The following is a 16,434-nucleotide window of genomic DNA, read 5'->3' on the forward strand; positions in this document are numbered from 1 at the left end:
GATTAACACCTGCACAGAAGCATTTCCATACTGACAGTATGTCTGTATTCAAGTGTTTTGGTAGGTATTTCAAGCTTTCCTGCTCCAGCATTGGAATGCCGGGCATGGACGTTTTTTTTTTATTTTGAAAATCAACAGTTTGCATTATGCAATTAAAAATCCTAACCAATAAAGTAGGGAATAGCTATCCAACTGTTGTTTTAGTTGTATTTTACTTCATATTATAGTTATATCAATGTAAATCATTGTTTTCCCTTGTGTTTCCCATTCTTTCCCTGCCATGTCGTAAAATGTGGTGAACCCATCGCTGTATTTGCTCCAAAGCAAATATTGGCCTTTCTAGTTCAAGAACTGTATCACGTGGTGGGTAACTTGAAGATGACTTTGACTTTAATCAGTTCCTGATGCCCTTGGATTATTGATTGATTTGAGATGATAAAAACTTTTGTCGGATGCATTCAAGGAAGGTATTTAACAGAGTAGGACCTTGAGTAAGACATCACACACCTGTTGGAAACAGTGTCCCAGATGTCCCTCCGACCAGAGTGGGATGGTGTCATTCGCCGGTGTTCCACAGAACTGTCCTAACGTTACACCTGTCATGATCGCGCCCTTCACAATCAAGGAGCTTCAATCAACTGCTGCTCTCGTCACGGGTGACTGCGCGTCCGATGAAGGGCGTCCTTGATGTCTCCTTGAGATGAAAGGCACATTTCATTCATTGATCAGAACTGAAGAGTTATAACATCCTTGTTGCCAGTACTGTTGACAAGAGGGACCCCAAAACGTGTCTAGCACGAGCTGCGCGTGCGCTGCCCCGGCTCCCACTAGGGGAGATCGCATTATACTAAATAGGTAAAAAGTTAATTAATGGAAATTGCAAAAGAAATAAAATCAGTATCAAATTCCGTATTGAAAAGGAAAAATTCTACTTATGGACTATTTTATACTGTTTTCAACTTAATTCATAAGTAATAGGGCTATAATTTAGCTTTATCTTGTTTTTATGTACATGATGTAAATTAGTTACCCCCTTAGCTCGCGTCTCTTTCGACTAGTCCATTCATGTGGAGAAGAAGGGGTAGCCATTTTGGACGGACAGGTTTGATGAACGAAAACTTTCCGGTCAGATTTGTCTACTTTGTTGATATTTGGCCCTGAAATTTTATGCTAAACTTTTGACATATAACCTTGAAAATGAGTTGGCGCGGAGCTCCGCGCGGAGGCGGTCGGGGTAGAGGTGCGGGTAGAGGTAGAGGGCGCGGGAGAGGCCGTGGGGGGTTCTTCCCCAAGCTGGCGCCCACGGCGCTCCCAACCAAACCCCCTCCTCAGAAGCGGTCGCGCGACGAAGAACTGGAAATCAAAGTCAAGCCCCTGCCGAGTCGGGACGACGATCGGGAGGACAGTCCCGACTGGATCGAGCTGCAAAGCCGCGACAAAGGCAGCAGTCGGGACGGCCGCGACAGGGGCAAAGAACGCCGCGGTAGCAGCGACCGGGGCGACAAGCATGACAAAGCCCCACGAGACGCCAAGGAAAGAGACCGCGATCGCTCCTCGCACGGGAAGGGCGACAAGCCAGACAGGGAGGAGCGAGGGTCGCGGGGTAGCTCTCACTCGAGCGCCAGCCGCGCTAAAGAAGAGAAAGGCGGTTCCCAACGCGAGGGAAAGCCGCATAAAGAATCTCACAGTAGTAAAGAGGCTGCCAAATCATCACAAAAGAGGAAAGAGTCTGGTAGAGACGACTATAAAGAGTCAAGAGATCCCTCCTCCTCACGCGGTAGGGAGAAAGATAGGTCCAAGGGTGACTCCCATGGGGACAGGAGGGACTCAAAGGGGAGGGAATATGATGATTACAAGGGGAGGAGAAGGGGAGGGAGAAGGGGAGGGATGGCAGCAACAGAGACTCCAGAACAAGAAAACACGAGGAGCGGCCAAGTACAGGAGAAGGTGGAAAGTCTGTGATGGATAGGCTTGGTCCAGAGAAGAGGGTAGGCTATTCCTTATCCTTACAGTTTGCAACTTCAATGATCTTGTTTGAATTGATAAAAGAAAGTTGGCTTTCACAAAGTTTCAGGCTAGCTTATAGTTACGCATATTCACACAATGTACAGGTATCAAGGTAGTAAAATCCTCTTGAACTTTAAGAAGTAAGGATCTGACTTCTAACCTTCACCCATAGCTACAAATACATTTTTGTAGTTTCATATTTACATATACATATATTTACATTGGTATATACCGTATATACAAACATTTCAGCAGAAGATACACAAGACTTAAGTTAAAACAGGTTGATGATGTACGTTTGTAGCATGTTTGCCATTACTCTACTTTTTACTGTATTGTTAATTTGACGCTGGCTCTATCTCGCATTTTTGCTCATCACATTACCGGTATGTATATAGTTAAGACCTTTAGAGACTATCGACTCCATGGTTGGAACAGAAGTTGCTGTGTCAGCATGTTCCTGTGGAGTGCTCGGCCATCCAAGCTAGCTGGCTAGAAGTAGTGTGGCTTAGCATGCATGGCTGAGGGCTGCACAGGGACCCTTCATCCCAGGACCCCAGCTTGCAAGAGACAAATCTGTTGGCAGAAAAGAACTTGTGTTAGGCTACACGTGATAACTAAGATATGATAATAAGCAGGTCAAGAAGAAGTTAAAGTGTGACGCTATTGTTTTTAGATTTTGTGCCTTATTCCACCAAGCACTCACTGTCGTAGTTAACTGAAAGTCTTCAAAACATTGATTACAGCAATAAAGTTTTCAAAGATCAAATTCCATTATACAAGAATATTATAGAAAAAGCATTGATAGAAATAGCATTGCCATGATACTCTACAGAGCAACAAATACTCAAAACATAAATGATACAGAGTACTTTGCCAGCTTGATACAACAGTTCTCCTAACATCCACTCTGGATCACTTTACTCCTGCAGGATAGTGGAGACTATGATATGTTCACTGGCGGCAGCACTCGCAGGTCCAGGTCCCCTCTTGAGGAGGGCCTGCGCATCACTGTCGGCAATGACCGCTACTGGAGGGAACAGGCAGCCAAGAAGCCCCTGGAGGCTCGGCTGGGCCCTCCGCCGGACGACCTCACGCCTGACCACAATCCCCCCGACATGGATCGCACGCCTCCGCACGATTTTTCCCCTCGTCCGTATCATAGTGATCCTCGGTATGAAGATCAATATGACAGGTAATGGTGATGGGACGCCTTCTGTAATGAACCTGCTGTTCACTGCATAACAGTTCTGTTTTGTATTCTGTAAGGACTGTGTGGTGTGCCTTTGTGCATATGATCCTGTGATGCAATACTAACTCTGACATCGGTGGGAAGATACATGTTGTACTTCTAGCATTGTACATTGATGTGTGTAACTTTCTTAAAATTGTCCACTTAATTTTTTACACTCCATCTCCATCTTGTCACTTATGATTTGCAAGCCTTTTTGCAAAGTATGATACAAGTACCAAGCTTTGTCAAGGACAGTTTATACATAGATCTTTTGCACAATTTACCTACATCAGTAAAAAGTAACATCTCCAGAAAGTATTATTCTTGACATTAGTTTGGTTTTTGTCAGGCCCAGCAGCAGGGAGCAGGATCGGTACGAGAAAGGAGGCTACTACAGACGAGAAGACGACGAGATCTACAGCAGGCAGGATGCGTTCTACGACCGACCAGGGGACGGGCGATCCAGATCGCGGTCTGACTCTCGTTCACCCAGGCGCGAGTCATACCAAGACCGCGACGATCGCTATTCACACAGGAAAGAGGGCGGTAGCTCCTCTCGGGGGAAGAGGGACTACAGGGACGAGAAAAGGGGGGACAAGCCATCACAGAGAGACAAGTACTATGAGAAGGACAAGTATGAGAGAGACAGATACAAGGAAGAAAAATACCAGGATGACAACAGGGAGAGCGGGCGAGGGCATTCCTTGGAGAGAAAGGAGGAGCAACAAAAAATGTTTCTACCAGCTCCAACTCAGTGGGGCAGGCAAGAAGAATCCCACTACCCAGAGTTGGACAAGGCTCGGGAGGCAGCCAGAAGGGCAGAGGAAGAACTACAGAAGTATGGCATCATTGTTGGCAAACAGAAAAGGGAAGAGATGGCTGAAGCAATCCGCATGGGCGAAGGGAGTGCTCTACGTGCACTGCAAGAGTTGATTCCAGGGTTCCAAGCAGACACTGCTCCCAACCCCAACCAACCTCCACCAGCTCAGATGGAACAGCTGCCAGCTAGCACTTACGACCAAAGACAACAACCGATGCCCAGGTCAGAGCCAGCACCATACCAGCGACCACCTGCCTCACAAAGCTCCGACATGCCTGCTTTTGGTGCTTCCTCAGCAAAGCTGGGTATCCCTGGCATGAATGCCTACGAACAGACCGGACAAGCACAGCCCCCACCTCCACAGGCAAAGCCTAAAAAGTCGATATTGAAAAACCGTTCTGAACCTCCACCTCAGTCCAGTTCAGACAGCTTTGGCCCAGGAGATGGGTATGGACAACCACCCAAAAGTGAGGGTGGAGGCATCCCAGGTTTGTTCGATTCCCCAAGTTCAGGAGGGGACTTCTTCTCCAGGCTGGGTGGCCTCAACTCAGGCAACTTATTTGGGTCTGAAAAAAGGGAGGAGAAACTTCCACTCATCGACACAATAGAGGATGAGGAGCTGTTTCTGTATGGGGATGAAGAGAAGAAGAAGGAGCCTGAGCCAGAACCGTACGTCCCAACTCCCACGTCCACCGCACCTCCCATCCAGACTGTTGCCTCCATGCAGGCGCCACAACAACAACCAATGGACATTCCTCCTCCAAGTGTTGCCAGCGCTGCAGATCTCAGCAACGACAAGCTGAGAAACATCCTCCAGTCCATTGGGTTTGACTTTGAGAAGTCGCAGAGAGGAGGCCAGCAGGTTGGGGCCAGCCGGCCTGAGGACGACAGGGAGCAGCAGTCCCAGTACAGAAGGCGGAGCAGGAGCCGCAGCGGCAGCCTGTCGCCCAGCCGCTACAGGAGGGAGTCCAGCCACGGCAGGGACAGGCGGGAGTCAAGCTACGGGAGGGACCGGGACCGCCGCGAGACCAGCAGGGGGAGGGACCGGAGAGACAGGTCCTACAGCCCGGACCGGGACAGGAGGTACTCCACGGAGAAGGACTACGACAGGAGAGACAGCCGGTACGTCGGGTCCGGGATGTACAAGAGGTCGTCAGCTGTTGATGACCTGTTGGCCCTTGCATCTGCACCCAGCAGCAGCCACTATACGTCATCAACGACTTCTCACCCACCCTTCCCTCCCCCAGTTAGCAATGCTCCTCCTTATGGACATCCACCCAATCAGCCTCCCTATGGACATCCACCCAACCAGCCCCCGTACCATGGAGCACCTACGTCGGGATACCCTAACTATCCTCCTCCACAACAAGGGTATGGTCCGTACGGAGGGTATGACCCACGTGGGCCTCCCCCGCCCCAACCCTGGCCCCTGCAACAAGGAGGCCCTCCACCCCACGGTGGCCCAATGCCTCCTAGAGGGCCACTAATACAAGGGGGCCCACCCCACCTAGCAGGCCCACCACCTCCAGTGACTCAGCCAGACCCTCGGGCCAATCTGAGATCCATCCCTATCCAAGACAAGAAAGATGATCAGAAAACTGAGGTTAAGACAGAGGAGAGCGAGCAAAAACCAAAGTCCAACAGGATCGTCATTCCTCCACGCTCTGCGCAACAACGGCAAAAGGAAGAGGAAGCTCTGAAACAGGTATGTGTACCAGTTTTATGAGTTTTTTTCTTAATCAGGAAAGATGCCTATTAAGCTGGCAGTCGGTGTCTAACTTCACTCAAAGAACCTGATGCAGAAAAGCTGTTCATTGCTATTAGTATTACATGTATTTCAACAAGCTTAGTTTTTGTTTTTCCAGGATAGTTATGAAACCAAGACTGATAGCAAAGATGGAAATGATTTTCTGAGTCATCCCTTTTACACAAACATGGAATTAGTCATATATTTCACTTATATTAGTTATAATCTGTTGTTAGAATCCGAGGGAATACCATTTGATAGTACTGAGCTATTTTCTATCAAACAGGAGCAGGCACGGAAAGACAAGGAGCTTGCCGAGAAGCAGGAGAGTTTCCTTGAGAAGCAGCGTCAGGAGAAGGCCCGCCAGACCCAGCTGAAGGAGAGGAAAGACAGGATCAAGAAGAGGATTGAGTTCCTTGAAGAGGAGCTGGAGAGGCTGCGCAAGCAACAGGTGAAAAGGATATGGAGAAACAGTTTCACTATGGCTCTCGTTCCTTCTAACTTGCTCACCAAAAGTCTGTATCCGGTTCTTGTAAGGTTTTTGCAATGATTTTGTGTGAAGAAATCAAGAGTTTCCATGTGGATGTTGAGCGCTAATTGGTAAATGTTAGCATAGCATCCAGACCATTGTACTATTGATACTATGTGAGCTGCTTTTGTTGATTAAGCCCCAACACGCCTGAACATGTTTGAGCTGTAATGTGTATATCTTGTTAGGGCGAGCTTCTGCGTAAGAAACGCAGACAGAAAGACGGCCACAAGGACCCACTGCTGGTGGAGAACAGCAAGCTGCAGGAGGACATCGCCAAACAGATCTCCGAGCTGCGGAAACAGGCTGAGGAAGTCGCTGCAGTCAGCATCCCAGGGCTGGAGACAGGCTCGTCGGAGGACAAGACAGCTAAGGTGGCATCAGCCGTAAGTGGGAGGTTCCAAGAATTCGAAATTTGCAGTGCTGAAGGTACTGTGCTAACCTGTACAATCAGGTGACCTGTAACAAATGCAGTACTGTAACCTCTGATGCAGAGATTTGCAAGGTATGCAGCAGTGTTAGCTGTTTGCTGTGCTGAGCTGTATTTGAATGTAATGGATGTGGTTCACCAAGCAAACTGTCAGAAAAGTGTATTCAGAATAGATTTATATTCAAGTCTTTTAATTATTGCTATGTTTGTAATCATTGCTAAGTATGCTGAGTATGTTCCTGCTGCTGAAATATGGATGTCTTTTTCCATGTTTACTGTCTTTGTTGTAAACATGGGTTTCCTACAGTTATATTGTACATTACACTCCATAGGAACAGTCATCCCCGGTGAAGAAGCCAGAGCCCCCAGCAGCAGTGAAGACAGAACCAGTAGACAACACGGTCTATGATTTCTTTGATCCTGGGAACCACTGGTGCAAACCCTGCAACCAGATCTTCACCAACCTGCTGGAGTTTCTCAACCACACCCACAGCCGCAAGCATCTACAGGTCCTAGTCCTACATCAGCTCTGTATCTTGTCAGTTTGGAAGACATTTTCCTGTCATTATGATGTCTGTGCATGTAACGTCATCCATTGCTAAAAAAAATCAGCGATACTATTAGCATACTTTCCAAGGCATTGAACGTTTATCTTTGAAATACCAAAGTTATGAAAGCAAGAACAATTCATTGTTTAGTTTTAGTGTGGTAAAATGTATGGCTCTTTTTATCAAAGTTTGTTTTAATAGAAGATGAGTTCAGGGATGGTATAGTCATAACTACAGTACCGGTAGGTCAGAAATAAAGTCTAGTGTGTTGTTTCATGTAGCAGATACATGTAGATGATTCAAATGGCAACTTTAGCACCATGTAGAAAGCAGTTGAATTGTTAATTTACTCTAATGCTTATACACTTTGTTTCCCAGGGATGAAAAAAAATGAATGTACTGTGATTACTGTGTTCTCTTGTGGACATGGTATGTGGTTTGTGTTCAAGGCTAGAAGAGTGACTTTACTGTTGTCTGTAGCACATTGATCCGTATGACCGCCCGTGGATGCCAGAGTCTCTCAGGACTGAGCGGGAGCGGAAGGCGCGGCCTAATATGAATTTCCAAGTGGTGCCAGTGCAAGGTAGGACACTATATATTTATATAGTCTTTGCTGCTCTGATGCAGGTTTCAAACTAATCCTGCAGTTTCCATTTTAGCATGTGTCAGTCTTTCAATTTATAGTGATGAATCAAAAATGAGTAAGAATGCACATTACAACGTTTTATTCACAATACTTACTGTGAATCGTTTTGAGATTAGTTGATGGCTTTAGATTATACCTACTAATGGCATATGAACATTTCTTGAATTCAAATTTCATTGATTTTTAACCAGCTGCTGTTGGTGTGTAACACATGTCTGGTTTGTTCTCGCCAGGTCCTGAGTTCATGTTGCCTGTGATGGGTTTCTACTGCCAGCTGTGTGAGGAGTTCTCTGGGGACCAGATCTGTGCTGAAGACCACATCAAAACTGACAAGCACCGTCTCAGCTACAAGGTGGAAACTTCAGTGTCATATGATGTAGCCTGTGAATTTGTGTCACCCTCTCTTTGTAAGAAGCAGTGCTGAGGCCTTAGGGGTAGAGTTTTTGTCTTGTATTTGGGAGGTTGGGGGTTCAGCAGACTAGGCCCTATGGTACTGGCCCTGTGTGGCCCAAGGGCTATAGAAATAGGTGTGGAAAAGAATTTTAACTTTTAAAAAACTTTCTCTTCGTGTGATGTTTAACTTGTCTAACTTGTCCAGAATAAACTTAGGGATGAGTTATGACCAGCAGCGTTTGTTTGAAAATTTTACCTTTGTCAAACATTACTTCCCTGTAAACTAGCTCTATACATGTAAAACATTTCAAAAGGTGAAAGGTTTTGAAAAATGCAGTTCCCCATGCAGCTCTGATCGTCTCTCTCTTCATCTAGAAACACTTGGATGCAAATCCATTCTACGAGCGACGCCGGAACCTGGACAAAGCCGCAGGGATGGCCGTCATCGAGGAAATCAACCGCCGCAAGGAGGAAGAGAAGCGCCACAAGGAGAGGGCAGAGCTGCAAGAACGCAGGCACGAGGAGCAGGAAAAGAAACGCAAGAGACTGGAACAACAGGAAAAAGTTCTCGACGAGAAGAAGAGAAAGCTGATTGAGAAGGAAAAGAAGAAGGAAGAAAAGGTACAAGAACTTGATGCTGATGCGTCCACAAAGCCCCATGCACCCTCCACGCCAAGCACACCATCAGGTGCAGGCAAAGGCATCAAGTTGACTCTAGCAGGAGACAAAGGCGAGGGTAAACCCCAAACGTCAGGCTTTGGTAAATTTACGTGGAGGCCTGGCAGCGGGCAAGGTGGCCAGAATGGGAAGGGAACCTCCACCCCCACTGGGAGGAACACGCCAACACCCGAGGACGGAAAGACGAGTCCCGGTGGAACAGGTAAGCCTTCCGTCATGATGACACGGAAGATTCCCAAGGCTCCTCCAGTGCAGGCCAGGCCCATTCCCACCCTAACCACCAGCCTGCCGCTCCGCAAAGCCAAGCCAGAGAAACCGGACAGACATTCCGAGAGGTCGGTCCTCCCCGTATCAAACCAGAGGGGCAAGTCAGAGCCGCAGAAGCTTCCCAGTCAGGAGGAGATAAAGAAGGCGTTTGGAGCCCAGGGTGCCTCGGGCTCAAAGGACAGAAGTTCACCCGAGCCACCCGTCCCGGGAACAGAAGACTTGCCTCCCCGTCTAAAAAAGGCAAAAAATGATGGTAAGTATTAATGTCAATATAATTTTACTTTTTCACTTTCTATACTTGTTTGCATACTAGTATTCCGTCAGGTGCCATTTAATAACTCTCCCCAGAGACATGCTATACATGTATTTGCTAAGGTGGTGATGTATTCAGTTGTAGTTTGGTCTTCTACTCTTGTGGGAGTAAGTACCAGGTTGGTGAGGAGTGATCAACTATTTTATGTATATTTCATGTAAGAGGGAAAGTTTTGCTTGCTCGTAATTGATAAATGTAACTCCCAAAGAACACCCTGGACTCTCAATACAAGCAAGTTAAGAGGCCTTTCTCTTAAACCAATGGGTTGCTCCTCAGTCAATTTTCAGTCATAAATTAAAAGGAAAACAAACCAAGCCTATTTATGCAAACATGTACTCGGCTACAAGAACAGTGAAGGTCACAGTAACTGACGGTTCCCACATCAATCCACTGCAGGGCCAGCCAGCTGAAGGGACTAGCTTAGATGTAAGCAGAGGAAGAAAGGTACAGACAATCCACCATCCATTTTTCACCTATCAGGTAGTTAGCCAGGTTCACTGCCCTTGGCCACTTGTCCTTTTGCCCTAAGGTGGGTCATCTTCTGTGATAGATCTACTGGTAACATGGGCAAGGTCTATCTGTCATGGCAGTCAGGTATAACAGGGCCAGGGATACCCCCAGACTATGTGAACCCTAGCTCTGTGGTAGGAGTAAGCCAGTTTCTGGAATTGTACAGGTATACGTAAGTCATTTGTATGTGGGTGCTTTGTTTCTTTTTTTTTTATTGAATCTGACATTAACTCTTGAGCCACCAAACTACTGGAACATGTAGACTTGGGATATCCCTGGCTTTCCTTAAAGAGTTTGTATCTTTGACCTTTGTCACCTCTCCTACCTCGTCTAGAGTGGGGTGTTTTGAGATACCCACCTCTGAAAGATAAGTTTCAGCTGACCAGTAGGGATTGTCCGTTATTTTCTTTGATGTTGTTGTTATTTTTGTTGTCTTTTTTTGTAACTGTTGACTGTAGTTTTTTAAGCTTCTACAAAATGTTGGTGGCCAGTAACCCATTGGTTGCTTGATATTTTTTGACATGAACAACAATTTCAATCAACAACAAAATGAATACTGTTAGCTGCCTGCATGGTACACCTCATGTTTGAAATATGGTCTGTGGCAATCATCTAACCCCGAGTGTCGTTTCAGATGCAGGCAGTGATGGAAGTGGAGTATCCATGGAGATGGGGAGTGACTATGAGATACTTGACGACATCGCTGACTAGGGCCAGCAATCAGTCAAGACAGATAGACCAGACTCACAAAAGCTGGCGTCTCAGAGCAAAGTTTTCTTTATCGGACTCCTGTGACTACAAATGAAGCTGACGTTTTGGTGATGTTTAGTTTGGAATTGTGAACTTGGAAAAACTGGCAGAAGATACTGTGTCAAATGCTTTGTACTTACTACAATATACCATTGCTTACGGTTGATCATCGGGTCGCTTTGTACAGTATATGCTTTACATCTTTGTTAGGGACATCGGATGATGTTGTGAATTTGTGAGTATCTGTGATAGTTGTACATCCTGCCTGCAAGTGAAGATTCTGTTACCTTGTGATTGCTGTAATTAGGAAGTCAGATTACTTGTTGTCAAACAGTACAGTACATTTTGTGATTCTTTGTAGCACATTCAGTTTTAGCCTGCTTGACAAGGTAAAGAAATTCTCTCAACTTACTTCCTTCAAGTTGCTAATAAGATATTTCCTAGTTGTCATTCATCTTCATTTTAGCATACTTTTATTCAATGTTATTCCTTTTTTGTTCGAGTCACGGATCGCAACTGACACTGAGAAAATTGTATTGAACTTGGTAGTTGATGTATATATAAAGTTGTGTATGCTAAGTGTTGTCAGTTGAGTATGGTAGTGCAAGAGGCAGCAAGCATCAAGTGAAGGAACCACATTTGAAGAACAAGGAGCAGCATGTGGAGGTGATGAAGAGACATGAGTGAGAATCCAGCTGAAAATGTCCATTTGTATGCAGCATGTGTTCTGTCTTGTTGTTTTTGCATTAAAATGTTTACAAATTAATGCTGATGAATGCATTTTATCTCAGAGTACAGATAATTTGACAAGGACATTGATCTTTTGATTTGTGAATTATGCAAAAAGACTGATTTAACAGTAACATGGACGTGTTTAACATGTATGTTACACACGTCTACAGGTATTATAATCAGTTAACATAACCCTCTTATGTAATGGAAGTTAAAGGGCCAAGAACCTTTTCTTTGGTCAAATATGTTCTCAGGAAATGGGTAATTTTACATCAGTGTCCAATACATACACTTGGCAAATGTGTAGGTTTCAGGAGACCATTCTGGCGGTAGCTTTGATCCTGAGCTTCTTGTTTTGACCTGGCATTTGCATAGACGTCATTGTTAACGTCATTCCAACCATAATGTCTGTAATGTCGGACTGCTGAAGTCAGTAATTGGTACCAACTGTAGAAAACCACTAAGTGGTAGGCTTGAGCAAATGTACTTGGAAAGTTGTGAGCATGTAGGGAGCGGTTTTCTGCTTTTTATTTTGCCATATAATCCGTTTGATAACGTTACTTCTCATAAGGAAAGGCGACTTTTGGTCCAAATGGTATAGCTTTTTACCCTTTGAGTTAAAAGATATCCAGTCCTTTCTCCTCTCTTTTGTAATAACTAATGTATCCCAAATAGAGCAAGTTTTTAGGATCACAAGTTTAATGATTGTGTCCGTTGTAATATCAGATTTTCAAAGATGTCTGAATTTTGAAACCTAAGAAATCTGATAATGATAAGCGCAAGTATAATCTAAATATTTATTTTTCGGTAAATAGGGATTATTTTTTCAATCTTCAAATGAAAGCGTTACTAAGCCTAATAGGACAAGTGAGCTGACATTTTGTTGGAGTCGTCGGTAGGAGCTGCGGTGTTCACAAAGTCGATCGATTGTATTTCATTTTCGTGATCCCTTCAGATGCTTTTATGACGTCGCGGTTGGCTTTTGTACAACTACTTGTGGGAAGTGGGACAGGTTATTGGGTCGTCTACGCACATACCCGTCGAGAATCATCACAAGGTTTTCCGATTGATCAGTACACAGTCCGGATTCTGCAGTACGAGTACAAGGTAATGGAAGAACAGTTCAGATGTATTGACGAGGCATGTTCATCGCTTGAGGTGATGTTAAAACTTATTTTGAGGTTTCCAAGTTCCAACAATTTTAACCGTGAAACATGTGTCTAGAAATGTGATTTTAGTAGAATGATCCGGCCAAATTTGTTAAACAAAAATCTTGGTCTTTATAACTAATTCCTTCCAGTCTGTTTCGGTCCAGAACGGCACTGGTACACATCGCGTGATACAGTGTAGTTTGTTTTGACCAGCGGACTAGTGCACGCAGAGATGTATGAGACACGCCTGGTGTGAGGGATGTTGCTGTGTTTATTTTCACAGGTCCGGCCATTCTACCATGTACCAAGACCATTCCTTGGGGTATGGGTATATTTTAGCAACTAAGCAAGTCAGCGTAACATCACCAAAGAGGACGAATAAAACTTACATGCCTTGCAACAAGCCGCTCAGTATTGCTGCTGACGCTGTCTTTTATATACGTGACTGCATTGAGATCGTTAACGACGTCAAGACGTGAGTGCTGTCTGGAACAGGTGAGACACCAACGTGCTGCACATATCTACATAGATGAAACTTCAAACTGCAATGTGAGAGGTTTTGCGTTGGTGTGATGTCGATTTGTAGATTTTATACAGAAGCATTAAATTGAATATGAATAATGCTAATAAAATGTCTGCAGGAAAGACTGAGTCGTTCATGTCATCTTGTGTGTGTTGTACAAGGCATGTAAGTAGCGTAGTGAGTCGTACATAACGCTAGTGTGAAGCAGACCTTTCGGTATCAAAACGGTATCTGGCCTATTGGACATTGCTTTGGCTACCAAAAGATCTGCTTGGAGATTTACCGCACCATCCCAACCAAAAGTGGAAGACATCGTGTAGTCGGTGATGGTGTGTGATACCCGTGCCCACACCCTGAGCAATCTCAAAACAGATCTTCGGAAGCAAAATCGCGGTTTTCTGGTAGCCATATATTCCTGACATGCCTGACTTTGCATCAATTCTGAAAGGGGAGAAACGGGGCAGCAGAAGGCTCACGATTTCAATCCAAAGATCTGCTTTCAGAGTAAAATCTTACACATTCTAATGATGACACCAGTAAGACGCATTGATCGAGTAATCCGTCCCGTAGAGGAGACCGATACACAGACACGATTGGTTCTTCAAGAAGCTCATGTGACGAATATCGAGTGATGGACTGCACGAGATCGACACGTTACGTTTGAGAAAAGAAAACAACCACATTCAGAATCTTTCGTTAAGTAGAGTAATGGCTTCAGCTCTGTTCCATCCTCCCGCGGCAGGGTCGGCGGCGCAATATTCTATTGGTTGTAAGGTATAGAGTACCGCGCCGCCGACCCTGCCTCGGGAGGATGGCTCTGTGCTACAGTATTGCACATCCGGGGTAGATCTAGAGATTACATTGCGACACTCCAGAAACGTCATACCACTGCAGGTGTTTTCAGAATCAAGATATTCCTTTCCTCCCGCCACATGATGCACGGACTCCACTTCCTATCTGAGGTTATAGGAATAGATAAAAAGGAATATCATCCTGTGTGCCATCCTCCGTAGTTTCCGCCAGCTCCCTAATGACAAGCAGATCTTAAGATCTTACAAGAAGATCTCATTACGTCGGTACTTTTTCTGGGTCAGCCATTACTATACTAGTTCTGCCTGTGTTGACCCTTATAATGATTTATTTCATTCCCAATGAATCGAGTACAAATAATACAAATGGGGTCAGCGGAGACTACGGAAGATGGCACTCGCGATCGGGCGAAAGAAATATCCCATCTAATGTATTAGGAACAGATAAAAACAAATAGTATCGGGTGCTTGGCTGATGAGTGATCGTTTTAGAATAAGATCCAAGTCGCTATTGATCTTACGTATGGCCACACCGATTTAATTTTATGGATGACATCCGCGCGCGCATTGATTTTCGCCCGATCTCAAAAAAAAAAAAAGATGATCACGTCTTCCGAGGCTCTGGACTGGCTTTAGGCCTGGGTAGTCCATTGTGGTGATAACTCTGGTGGACGGCAGCCAGGCTACCGAAGCCCCAAGACTCAAGAACTCAGTACATACGTGCAGTGCCGATTCATAAATTCCGCAAAAATCCAGCATGTGTCGGCCTTTCGTATACGTCGCTATGTAATGCGCCAAATTCAAAATACCAGCTTTGTATTCCTGTGGTTTAGTAGCATTTTTATTTTTGGCTGGATTTTTCTTTTTTTCGCCCGCGCGCACTAGTTTGGGGGTCTTCAGAGGATGTCATCCATAAAATTAAATCGGTGTGGCCTATCTATCAACTCAGACAACTGAGGAATTGGAGCCATTTCTACTCGTACCGAACGCTCTGTCGATAAATTTTCACCAGAGGAAACAATTAATTCATGTGCAATGAGGGATGGCGTTGTTTTCAAAACAGTTCATCTGGACAAGCATCCTGAATATACAACTGTAGTTGTAGTGCTCTTCAATCCTATCGAGTCACTGCCCGCACCTTGTTTTAAACAATGAATCCGTTTCCACAAATAAACTTTCCACTTTACACCATTGATGACGAAGAAAAAGATGGAGTCAGTCTACAAGATACATGACGACCTGGCAGCCTTTCTACCTAACAGAACACCGTTGGTAAAATATAAAAAGAGGTGAGTTGAATATTTCATTCAGACTGTGACTGATTTTTTCGGGGTTGTAACAGTGTGAAACTGTTGGGGGTAAATAAAGGTATCCTGTTGACCAATCCTATATTTAGCCTTGCGGAGAGGACGAAAGACGCTCGACAGCTAAAAATAGGTTTGGTCATCAGGTGCTAGGCTAGTATCCTGGATTCCAGACCCATAGATTCTAGCACTCTGGGCCCAAAATTATCTGCACACTGGAAAACTTGCACACTGGCCGAGTGTGCTTTGAGTCTGGCATCCAGGCTAGCAGTATTCCCTGTCCCAAACGACCGCTGGACTTAGCTCAGACCAGTACCCAATATTGTTAACAGACCTTTTCCACTGGAGACTAAAGATCGGACAGATCCCTCAACGAATTTCATAGATAAAGAACAGATTCTTACGTTTTGTTGTCTTTTAGATAACACGTTTACATCTTGAATCATATTCCAATTGTGAAATGAACACATCACCCAAATCCAATTTAGGTCGATCAGTGATCGCCTTCTGACACGTGGAAAGGGGCCTGTCAGGGATGCCATAATCAACCAATAGATCTCTTTATATTACACCAGAATAGGAAAATATACTAGCAACAGTCTCCAGTTTAATTCTGGACTTCCAGTTTAATTCCGGACTGATTCCCATACCTCAGCAACCTTACATCTAGATGGGCTAATATCGTAAACTATAGGTACAAATGATGTAAGGAATACGTGGCAGCCATCAAGGACCTCTTAGGTATTAACCCAATCAATTCTGCAGAATTCTGGGAACTGGAGCCAGAATTCTGGGAAGAATTCTGCAAATTGGGTCAATCTCCAATGAGACCTCGATGGCCGCTACATATACATTTCCTACATCATTTTACTCATAGTTTACGATATTAGCCCATCTAGATGTAAGGTTGCTGAGGTATGGGAATCATTCCGGAATTAAACTGGAAGTGCAGAATTAAACTGGATGCTGTTTAGATAATGTGATGATTTATTGGAATATGAATGTCCAGAAGAAGGTTTTTTCTACTGCATTCAGCTTTTATA

The 16,434-nt window shown here is 44.8% G+C and overlaps 2 protein-coding genes across 2 annotated transcripts in view; one reads left to right on the forward strand and one right to left on the reverse strand.

Annotated features, from left to right (window-relative positions):
• LOC109472161 (multidrug resistance-associated protein 7-like) overlaps positions 1 to 1,128 on the reverse strand; it is a 15,395-nt gene extending 14,267 nt beyond the window's left edge. Inside the window, exons 1-2 of the mRNA XM_019771735.1 lie at positions 1,031 to 1,128; positions 508 to 694 (exon numbers count right to left, since the gene is read on the reverse strand). Coding sequence (XP_019627294.1) covers positions 508 to 603 — 96 coding nt within the window. The 5' untranslated portion in view covers positions 604 to 694; positions 1,031 to 1,128. The remainder of the gene's footprint in view (positions 1 to 507; positions 695 to 1,030) is intronic.
• Positions 1,073 to 16,434, forward strand: part of LOC109472205 (zinc finger protein 318-like) — a 28,289-nt gene continuing 12,927 nt past the window's right edge. The window contains 10 exon segments of the mRNA XM_019771804.1: positions 1,073 to 1,854; positions 1,857 to 1,988; positions 2,940 to 3,202; positions 3,591 to 5,766; positions 6,095 to 6,259; positions 6,526 to 6,723; positions 7,100 to 7,276; positions 7,796 to 7,898; positions 8,195 to 8,313; positions 8,730 to 9,528. Coding sequence (XP_019627363.1) covers positions 1,198 to 1,854; positions 1,857 to 1,988; positions 2,940 to 3,202; positions 3,591 to 5,766; positions 6,095 to 6,259; positions 6,526 to 6,723; positions 7,100 to 7,276; positions 7,796 to 7,898; positions 8,195 to 8,313; positions 8,730 to 9,528 — 4,789 coding nt within the window. The 5' untranslated portion in view covers positions 1,073 to 1,197.

The sequence above is a fragment of the Branchiostoma belcheri genome, unplaced genomic scaffold (genome assembly GCF_001625305.1).
Source record: "Branchiostoma belcheri isolate BF01 breed outbred unplaced genomic scaffold, Haploidv18h27 scaffold27, whole genome shotgun sequence".
NCBI classification, from domain to species: domain Eukaryota; kingdom Metazoa; phylum Chordata; class Leptocardii; order Amphioxiformes; family Branchiostomatidae; genus Branchiostoma; species Branchiostoma belcheri.